The sequence below is a fragment of the Aquarana catesbeiana genome, linkage group LG02 (genome assembly GCF_042186555.1).
Source record: "Aquarana catesbeiana isolate 2022-GZ linkage group LG02, ASM4218655v1, whole genome shotgun sequence".
NCBI lineage: Eukaryota > Metazoa > Chordata > Amphibia > Anura > Ranidae > Aquarana > Aquarana catesbeiana.
Window position 1 is genome coordinate 707506326 of NC_133325.1, and position 11595 is coordinate 707517920.

The following is an 11595-nucleotide window of genomic DNA, read 5'->3' on the forward strand; positions in this document are numbered from 1 at the left end:
TAAGGCAAACTTCTAGTTTGCATAGAGCAATGTAGGGAACATTCATTTCAAAATAGACAGAGACAAGAAAATAGTAAAATAGAATAGAGAAGAGAGAGAACAAGCATTCTGGCCAAAGATCCACCCCAACCATCCCCTAATTATTGGGCTTAAGTAGGGGCTGCATATAGTGTATCCAAAGATTCCAACCCCTCTCAAACCTTTCCTGCTTTTCCTGGAGGATGTTTATTATTTTCACATGAAGCATAATCTGAGCAATCTTGGCTTTCACAGCAGCGATATCGACCACAGAAGAGTTTCAAGCCCTAGCAATTGATATTTTCGCAGCCAGAAACATGTAGAAGATAGGTGTCTGGCAGTGCCCAGAAATGGCATCAACTGGTTCATTTAAGAGTCTTAGTGATATCTATCATGGCTGACAGAATGTATCAGAGCATGTGCCCGTCTGATTTTGGGGCTAATTCACCAGATGTGGAGCATGATGCCTGTCTGGCCACACTCTCTGAAATATAAGGGAGAAGTCTCGGGGTAAACTTTGGTGTGTCTGGTGGACACCAGATACCAGTGAGAGAGAACCCTATAGTTAGATTCTATGACATGAATTATTTATGTTTGTACTCTAGAGGTTCACATGCTACAGTCTTCCTCACAGATTTTAGAGTCCATCACTCAAGCCAGTATATGACATTTGCAGAGAAAGCAAAAAATAGCTGATATAATGCTGAAATGCCATCTGTGTCACTTCCCCAATGAAACTGTTCTCAAAGACCGTTCCTGTGGTAATATCCTCCTGAATTTTGTTAATAGGATGGGCATTGAGGTGTACAAGGAAGTGACAATGATGAATTAACCACTTGCCAACCATCCGCCGTCATTATACTGCGGCAGGTCGGCTCGTTCCCCGGAATCAACGTAGCTGTACGTCAGTCTGTTCTACAGCTATAGCAGGCGCGTGCGCGTGCCTGCTGCAGGGTGGGGGGCTGATGCGTGTGGCCGGCAGCCTCGTTCTCCCCCCACAGTTAGAAACACCACCCAGGGAACACATTTAAACCCTTGATCACTAGTGTTAACCCCTTCCCTGCCAGTGTCATTTATCCAGTAATCAGTGCATTTTTATAGCACTGAGCGCTGTATAAATGTCACTGTTCCCAAAAAAGTGTCAAAAGTGTCTGAACTGTCTGCCTCAATGTCGCAGTCCCACTAAAAATCGCTGATCACCGCCATTACTAGTAATAAATTAATAATAAAAAAATGATAATTCTATCCCCTATTTTGGAAATGCTATAAATTTTGCGCAAACCAATCAATATACGCTTATTGCGATTTTTTTTTTTTTACCAAAAATATGTAGAAGAATATATATTGGCCTAAATTGATGAAGAGATTTGTTTTTTAAATTTTTTTGGGCATATTTATTATAGCAAAAAGTAAAAAATATATATTTTTTTTTAAATTGACGGGTTTTTTGTTTATAGCGCAAAAAATAAAAACCGCAGAGTTCATCAAATACCACCAAAAGAAAGCTCTATTTGTGGGGAAAAAATAGGACATCAATTTTGTTTGGGTACAGTGTTGCACGACCGTGCAATTGTCAGTTAAAGCGATGCAGTGCCGTATCGCAAACAATGGCCTGGTCACTAAGAGGGAAAATCTTCCGGTCCTTAAGTGGTTAATCATCCATAAAAAGAACACACTTATGGTGCAGTTTTCTGCTTTCAATACCAAGTTTATCAGGGTTTATATCAGTGGTTCTCAACCTGGTCGAATGACGATTTGCCAGGGGTCACCGCATCCTGGGCTGTTCCTGAAGCCCGTGCTGCTCTCCCAGCCGCCCAGCAGGGCTGTCCCTTGAGCCTGTGGCCTCCCAGCTGGGCTTTTCCTGGAGCCCGCGGCCGCCCTCTCAGCCTCTTTGCAGCCCCCCATTCAGTTTATGGCATGGCTGTGTTGACAAAAAAAAAGGAGGTTATCTGTACCTACAAAAAAAAAAAAAAATGTCCATTCAAAAGTTAACAAAAAAAATTTAAAAAATGCCATAAATCTTTCCCATCGTTTGTAAATGCTATAATTTTTGCGCAAACCAAGCAATATACCCTTATTGCGATTTTTTTAATTTTTTTTACCAAAAATATGTAGAAGAATACATATCGGCCTAAACTACTAAAAAGGTTTTTTTTGTTTTTTAAATTGGGGGTATTTATTATAGCAAAAAGTAAAAAATAATGTTTAATAAAAATAACGCAGAGGTGATCAATTACCACCAAAAGAAAGCTCCATTTGTGGGAAAAAAAGGATGCAAATTTTGTTTGGGTACAGCGTCGCATGACCGCGCAATTGTCAGTTAAAGCGATGCAGTGCCAAATTGTAAAAAGTGCTCTGGTCAGGAAGGGGGTAAAATCTTCCGGGGCTGAAGTGGATCAGTACAGACAGATGCAGGCGGCTCCGGAAGTCACAAATATCAATGTGTCTACAGGCGTGTCACCATTAAGTGTGCATTATGGAACACGATCAACCAATAAGGAGCTAATATATATCTAAAGCTTTAAACTATAATGTAAAGCGATAACATAATTATGATCAATTCTTTAGCACTAACAAATACATAAAAATCACAATATTTAAAATGAAAATTTCGACTTATGCCCTGTACACACGATAGGATTTTCCAACAAGAAAATCCATGTTTTTTTTCCGACGGATGTTGGCTCAAACTTGTCTTGCATACACACGGTCACACAAAGTTGGTCAGAAATTACGAACGTCAAGAACGCGGTGACGTACAACACGTACGACGAGCTGAGAAAAATGAAGTTCAATAGCCAGTGTGGCTCTTCTGCTTGATCCTGAGCATGCGTGGCACTTTGTGCATTGGAATTGTGTACACACGATCGGAATTTCCGACAATAGATTTTGTTGTCGGAAAATTTGAGATCTAGATCCCAAATTTTGTGTGACGAAAATTTCTATGGAAAATGTGTGATGGAGCCTTACACACGGTCGGAATTTCCGACAACAAGGTCCCATCGAACATTTTCCATAGGAAAATCCAACCGTGTGTACGGGGCATAATAAATGACTTGGAATTTGGACACATGAAATGGACTAATGAGTCCTGCAACTATGCAAATACATTTTTAAACCTATTATTAATGCATACCTTAGCATAAACTACTACACATTAAACAATTTATAAAAATACATGATAAGAAAATGTGGCTATCTATTAACACCAAAAAATGTATACTCAAATCATATAGAAACAGATACAGATCTTCATAAACCATTGGGTATTGTGCCTCACCCTCATTGATGAAGCTGTATAAAAAACAACCATAAATGCATTTACTGTAAAATAACTTGCAAAGTGGCAAATATCCCAATGCAAGCGTTCATGTAAATGTTCAATCATATATATTAAAAAAGGAAAAAAATTATATGTTTGAGAAGTGGGATCCCCCAAAAATATCATCCCCACTAAACAAAAACGTAGCTGTTATTAATGAAACAGTTGGTATGCCACTTGATGTTAAGTCCTAAAGGTCTATACATCTGTAAGGAATGAATCAACTGCATTTCACGAGGGCATATCTGTTTTTTAAATTGCTTCCCCTCCAATGGCGGTATATTTTTCAATGCCTAGAACCTGCAAAAAAAGTTGGATTCCTATTGTTGCATTGACGAAAATGCTTGAACACACTGTGCCCTACAAATTTTTTTGATGTTTGTCAAATGTTTTCCCATTCTCACATTCGGTGCCCGTGTGCTTCTGCCAACATATTGGAACCCACACGGGCACCTCAAGAGATAAATGACACTCCTTGTCCCGCACGTAATTAAATCCTCTATCTCAGGGGTAGGCAACCTTACAGAGGTGGAGATCTATCTGAGCAACATGGGAGAAGTCAAAGATCACCGGGTTCAGTGTCACCTCCTCACACCTGAATTAATCCTGTAATTGCTGTACTACCGTGTCACAATCACATTAATTGCATGGCAATCATGGGTTTAAATCAGGTGGTGAGGAGGCAACATATCGCCTCCTCACCACCTGTCATCACACACTCAGATCGCTTTTCAGAGGAGCAGCAGTGCTACTACACTTGTGAATGAGCCCTTAGTTGCATTCAGCAGCAGCACCCTTAGGGCTTGTTCACACGTAAAGTTGTGGTAAAAAAAGCAGGATATAATAGAAGTCTATAGTTAAGTGCAGCAAACACGTAGGAAAGCTGCAGGTACACTGCACTGCACCCGCTGTGTGCTTAAACTGCAGTGTATCAGTGTGAAAACAGCCCTATACTATATGCCCAGTGTATTGCTTTACACTGACCTGAATATCTCTTCATTCCTGCTGCTGGCACCACTCTGGAGACCGCTAGCCGGGATAAGAGGTGGAGTTCAGTTCGTGCCACGCTGCATGGGACAGGAGCCAGCACTACATAGGAGTCATTGACTTATGCGGCTCTTGTTCCCTATTACAGCTCCAACTTTACAAGTGGTCCCTCTGCATTGCACTCTGTTTGATGCTCTGGGATGCCGGGTCAGCAAGCCCAGACCGCGATCTACCAGTCACCTGTCCGTGATCTACTGGTAGATTGCGATCTACAGGTTGCTGACCCCCGCTCTATCTGGTATGTATGCGAGATTATCTGTGATGAAAAGGAAGTGGTCCTAATCGTGCTAGAGTCCCTGCACACCTTACATCTTTTGCGCTGGAAAAAAAACTCTCAAGTTTACAAACATTTTGGTATTTCAGTTAAACTGGATGCTACCAGATCTTTAAGATTCCGGGTTCTCCTAAAGATAACATTTGGTCTATCAAGAAGTGATGGACCCAATATTCTATCCTCCTTTAAAACTTTCCAATGTTTTTGGAGAATTTTATTTACCCATCGGTATTGAGAGGAAAAGGTAGTGATAAATGACCACTCCAATTTATTAGGGGCATTCCTCATCTTCTTTTTGGGGACCAAGAGTTTCTATCTAGCCTAGATACTCTCTGTATTTCAGATTCTAAAACTTGGCCATCATAGCCTTTCTCTATGAAACGATCCCTCAGGGTGGATGCTTGTAATGTACAGTCCTCCTTACTAGAGTAGTCCTGCCGTATGCATTGGAACACGCTTTTCTGTGTGACAATCTGTTTTTAGTGCTGTTTGAATTCTATTTGTTGTTGATGTCCAATATAGGCAGACCTTGTAAAATAAATTTTAATATCTGATTCCTATATGTTTGTGCTTCTATGGAGGACTGTTTTTGTGACTGGATCACACAGTAACTTTGGCTGCTTTGAATTTTGTGTTCTTGCTGTATAAACTTCTAACAGATCTATTAAACAGCTATCCCTTTTCTTCTGTCTTATTGCAGATTAAAGATCAGATGCAACTGCTGGAGAAAAACATTATTCATCTTGGAATAGGAACACCAGGAAGGATGAAAGCTCTCTTAGAACAAGGTAGGTAATCCTGTGTTTTTTATAAAGGATTTCTAGTCCTTGGATGCCCATACATGTGCCGATTACAAAGAAACCCTGTTTAAGTTATAACATGCCGATATTAAATACTTCCAATAATGATGTTTTAAGTCATGAGAACTGACCTAATACACAAAAAAACACAACACAATCCAGCACGTCTGTCTTTGAGCTATGGGTGGGCATCCAACCCCTAGAGGGCGAGGAGAATTTAGGATAGAACAGTTGTCATATTACAAAAGTAATCTTAAGTGCCCTATGGCTGCAGACCATGCCATTACAGAGCAGGGAGATATGCGTTATATAAACACAATACATGTGATTTAGGGGGAAAATATGAAAATGACGTGGAAGTTTACACGAAGATCATAAATATGGTAATTTTTTACTCTGTTACATCTCTGTACTCTTAGTACAGTATGGCAATCATCCTGTCAATGGCTGTTATTGATTGATTGATCTGTAACTCAACTACACTAAACCGTTGAAATTTGAAATTGAATTGGTTGTTAATGTAACTGTATATCATAACACAAAATAGTCCATCAAACACTTTACGATCATAATAATTTGCCTTAATTCATGTAGCCCCACAATAAAAAAAGTGCACTTTTAAAGTATACTGATCTTTTTGTCCCCAAAGTACCACACCCTTCCCTGCCCATATGCATACTTACCCTCATCCCAGGACCCACCATGTACATTCTGCTGATAGAAAATGCTTTGCGCTGGCCACACCTGTGCAGTTTATCAGTATAGATTTCTATGGAGTCTCTCAGGAGACACTTGGTAGATAGCCCCATCCTGGCAGGATCTAAACATTGTACGGCCATGGAGTGATGTTGAAAAAAAAATAATAATAATATATAGCTCATATGTTTTTTAAGCTGCTTTTTCCTGCCAGGAGTAAAAAGCGTTCAGAGTAAAAAAAATGTAATGTCCTGTGTGCATGAGACCTAAAAACGTTCTTAGACTGAAAAAAAAAAAAAAAAAAACAGAATGGGTCCCATTACATGTTGAGTATACATGTGAGGTTGGGTAGGGTGGTGTACTTTAGGATAAGTTCAGTGAGCTGTGCAGTTATTATATGCATATTAACTCTCTGTCTCTGTTCATAGAGGGTCTTACTTTGCAGTCTCTGAAATACATTGTGTTAGATTGGAACTGGAGGGATCAGAAGCTGCGGAGGATGGTGGATATTCCGGAGGTACAGATACGTTTTATATGCTTTTTTTGCTTAACTATACTGTACTTTCATGGCATTTGCAAGGGTCAGCATCGTTACTTGTTTTTTCACCTGAGGATTCATCAGTAGGGTAATACCGTAATAGGACAAAGCAGTATGTACCAGGAACCATATACTTATGGCTTTTCTTGATTTTGTGTTGTGATCATGGAAGCAGTGGTACAGTGGTTTACACATATTCAAGCCATTAGGCGGCAAATATGTTTTTAGATTTGGCCGTGCATATTTATGGTCCGCAATAAAAGATCCGGCATTTAACGCTGATGGTCTAGGACAGTGATGGCGAACCCTCGCACCCCAGATGTTTTGGAACTACATTTCCAACGAAGCTCATGCACTCTGCAGTGTAGTTGAGCATCATGGGAAATATAGTTCCAAAACATTAGGAGTGCCAAGGCTCCGCCATCATTGGTCTAGGACATTTTGGTCTCTATCACCACCAATTTTGCCGTTTCAGTGTAGTTCCTGCAACAAACTCACATTTCTACTTGATTCCACAAGTATTTCTCACTTGCAGCATCTCTTCTACCACATGAAAAGCCAACATTTTACTCTTCCAATGGGCCAGAATTCATTAAAGCGCATTCACACCTCAAAATGGTCCTTCAAACTACTAAATAGTACACAGCCAGTAGAGAACTTTGGATTAGTTGGAGAAGAATGTGTTCTAACTACCATCACTATGGAGTGACAGCAGCAGTTAGGTTATTGAGGGTAGCTCCATATTGAGTCTGTTTGAATTGAAACGTTCTGTAGACTTGAACAGAAGTGACACGTGATCTGTTTTCTTTGCAGGTGAAGAAAGAGATGGTGGAACTCCTGGAGTCAGGTGTCATTGCTGCAGGCAGAGCAGGGTCTGTGAAGATTGCATTATTCTAACTCATCAATAGAATTTTCTTTTATAGCACATCTATTTTAGAGTGAATATTTGTGCACATATCTGTGAAATGTACGTGCCAAGACTTATTAATAAATCAGTCCTATTTTAAGCATGTCTTTAATTAATGTTTAAGTGGTCATGTTGTAGCTTTCTGAATTTACTGAACTAAGATCATATATTATCAAAACACCATTTAATCCAGTTATATATTCATTCAAAATCACTGAATATATTTTATAGGAAAGTAAAATATTTACCTAAATCTGTATTGATATCGACCTTTTGGGACCCTCAGCACATCAGCGCGCAGACTGGGAAAAGGAGGAGCATCACTTTCAGGCAACTGTGACATGGACAGCGTTCATTGACCTAACACTGAACTAGCTTACAGAAGGGAAGAGCAGAGGGATGACCTCATAAGTTTGTTCCTGCTACTTTATTTTCCAGTCAGAGGATGGGGGTGGAGAGGTGATTAAGAAGGTAGACCTTCAGTGACCATTGTTTCCTATAGTCTTATATCGGGAAATGGGTTGGGGAATACCATAGCCATGATTTCAGAAGGAGAAGGGAGGAGCAGCATATATTTGAGACTCTAAGATTAGCTGGAAAAGTGGCTATCGGCCGTCTACCAATTATTGATTACACCGCCTGATGGTTACCACCCGCAATGCCTTAGTACATTAGTACATGGTAGAAGGAAACCAAGAATACGCTCACCACACGTCAAAGACAAAATATTATACACTTCACTTATAAATCCTCCATATGTACAAAGATACAGGAGACTAACTTCAAAATTGTCACCAGATGGTACAATACTCCTACAAAACTACAAAAGTTCTTCCCCTCACCCTTTGGATTGCTGCTGGAGATGCCAAGAGGACCGGGGAACAATTCTCCACATCTTCTGGTCCTGCCCTAAGCTGGAACAGTTCTGGAATACAATCCAGCACATTGCCCAAAAGTTCACCGAGCACCCCATACCAGATGCTCCAGCCTTCTTCTTGCTCCATGCCTCCAACACCCAAAGCAAAAATGATAAAAAATCAATAATCCGCCACCTCCTCGACGTGGCCAAGGCGTGCATCCCTCTATGCTGGAAATCAACACAACCTCCATCTATAAGTCTTTGGTTCAAAAAAAATCAATAAATGGAGGATCTTATCCTCACAGTCTGCCATCAACGTGAGCGCTACACTAAGACGTGGACAATCTGGAATATGTTTGTCTTCTCTGATGAAGGACAAACCCTCTTTGAAAGAGACACGGTAGACTAATTCATCCTTAATATAGCCAGGATGGACATCAGTACCCTGCTGACACTATCCGCAGACCCTTCCTGCTTGTACCGCAACCTGGGAGATGCACATTCGTCACCCCCCCGGACCTCCCTCTTTTCCTCCCCCGCCACCATCCTCCTACCACTCTCCCTTTCCCCTCCCCCCTCTCTCTCCCCCTCCACGCTTTCAGTGGTTTTCTCACACCCTTTTTCTTTTCTCATCTTCCTCCTTTACTTCTGTCTCTCTATTTTTCTAGTCATTTTTCTACAGATATATATCTTATTACTGTATTACAATAATTGAAAAGGTTGAGACGGGGACCACAGAACCACCCACTGCAGCACACAAAATTCCGATGGAATAGATAATTAAATGACTTAGTTGTAGAGGTTTACAACCTCATTCCCTCTGTCCCCCCCAAAGGGTTGAATTTACATGTTAAGAGTGAGAGGTAGGCTTGTCGTACTTGCTTACTTGTATCTAGCAACTCTGTTTATGATATGGTATGTTGTCTTGCCTCACCCGATGCCACTGTACCTCTTTCATGTAATTGTCGATGCTGTGTTTCGTGCTTCCATGTTCCTTTAACTAGTTGCCGCCTGCTCTGCCGTCAAATGGCGGGCGGTGCGGCTCTCGTTCTGGGACGCCGTCATATGACGGCGTCCCAGAACGGCCGCTCTCGCGGGGGCGCGCATTGCGGCGATCGCTGCCGTGCCGTGCCGTGGTGCTAGGACATGGCGCGACCCCGATCTCTGTAAAGAGCCGCATCCGCAGCTCTTTAACCATGTGATCAGCTGTGTACAATCGCAGCCGGTCACATGTAAACATGGAGATGCCGGTAATTGTCTCTCCTCGCCTAACACTGACAGAGTGTGTGGTGAGGAGAGCCGATCAGCGGCATCTCCACGCAGGGGGACATCTAGGAATGTAATCAGGGCACTGATCATCAGTGCCCTGATTACAATATAGCAATATAGTGTCACCAATCAGTGCACACCAATGCCAACAATCAATGCCCACCAGTGGTAGCAATCAGAGCCCACCACTGCTCACAAGTGCCCCCAATCAGTGCCCATTAGCGATGCCAGTCAGTGCTGGCTATCAGTGCTGCCTATCAATGCCCATCACTGCTGTTGATCAATGTCCATCAGTGCCACCCATCAGTACCGCCTATCCGTGCCGCCTATCAGTGCCCATAAGTGCAGCATATTACTGCCTCCTCATCAGTGCCGCCTCATCAGTGCCCATAAGTGCCACCTCATCAGTGCCCACCAGTTCAGCCTATCAGTACCGCCTCATCAGCGCATAGAGGAGAAGGTGAACATTCTATAGGATGTGTACTGAGCATAAAGCTCACGGAGGACTAAACAAGGAGGCAGAAAAACACAGTAAAACATAAATTCATAGAAACAGAATTTTGAGGCCATTAATTAGTGGATGAGTATGAAATCATTTTGGCATAAGGATATGTTTTGGTGTCCCTTTAAATCAGATATTGCAGTAAAATGTAAGGTCTGCGTTAAGATATTCTATTTAGTTGCATGTAGGTAGTTTTTGTCAGAAAAAAAAGTAATTACCTACCTTACCCCTATCATCTGCATTGCTGGACGTGATTATTGAGCAACTATGAGTACCCCAAATGTCGTGAATAGACACTCAAGTCCAGTGCCTACAGTGAGGGAAAAAAGTATTTGATCCCCTGCTGATTTTGTACATTTGCCCACTGACAAAGAAATATATCTATAAAATCTATCATTTTAATGGTATGTTTATTTTAACAGTGAGAGATAGAATAACAAAAATATCCAGTGAAATGAGTATTTGATCCCCTATCAATCAGCAAGATTTCTGGCTCCCAGGTGTCTTCTATACAGGTAACAAGCTGAGATTAGGTGCACTCTCTTAAAGGTAGTGCTCCTAATCTCAGCTTGTTTAGAAGCAATCAATCAATCAGATTCCAATCTCTCCACCATGGCCAAGACTAAAGAGCTGTTCAAGCATGTGAGGGACAAGATTGTAGACCTACACAAGGCTGGAATGGGCTACAAGACCATCGTCAAGTAGCTTGATGAGAGGGTGACAGCAGTTGGTGAGATTATTTGCAAATGGAAGAAACACATAATAACTGTCATTCTCCCTCAGTCTGGGGCTCCATGCAAGATCTCACCTTGTGAAATTTCAATGATCATGAGAACGGTGAGGAATCAGCCCAGAACTACACGGGAGAATCTTGTCAATGATCTCAAGGCAGCTGGGACCATAGTCACCATGAAAACAATTGGTAACACACTACACCGCGAAGGACAGAAATACTGCAATGCCCACAAGGTCCCCCTGCTCAAGAAAGCACATGTACAGGCCCGGCTGAAGTTTGCTAATGAACATCTGAATGATTCAGAGGAGAACTGGGTTAAAGTGTTATGGTCAGATGAGACCAAACACAAGCTCTTTGGCATCAACTCAACTCGCCATGTTTGGGGGAGGAGGAATGCTGCCTATGACCCCAAGAACACCATCCCCACTGTCAAACATGGAGGTGAAAACATTATGCTTTGGGTGTGTTTTTCTGCTAAGGGGACAGGACAACTTCACCGCATCAAAGGGACGATGGACGGGGCCATGTACCATCAAATCTTGGGTGAAAACCTCCTTCCCTCAGCCAGGGCATTGAAAATGGATCGTGGATGGGTATTCCAGCAGGACAATCATCCAAAACACATGG

At 41.8% G+C, this 11595-nt stretch overlaps 1 protein-coding gene across 3 annotated transcripts in view; it reads left to right on the forward strand.

The window, feature by feature from the left end:
* Window positions 1-7702, forward strand: part of CMSS1 (cms1 ribosomal small subunit homolog) — a 507566-nt gene extending 499864 nt beyond the window's left edge. For all 3 annotated transcript variants that reach the window (XM_073616965.1, XM_073616966.1, XM_073616964.1), the window contains exons 8-10: window positions 5362-5449; window positions 6586-6674; window positions 7509-7702. In XM_073616965.1, the coding sequence (XP_073473066.1) occupies window positions 5362-5449; window positions 6586-6674; window positions 7509-7592 (261 nt within the window). In that variant the 3' untranslated portion in view covers window positions 7593-7702. The remainder of the gene's footprint in view (window positions 1-5361; window positions 5450-6585; window positions 6675-7508) is intronic.
* The last annotated feature ends 3893 nt before the right edge of the window (window positions 7703-11595 follow it).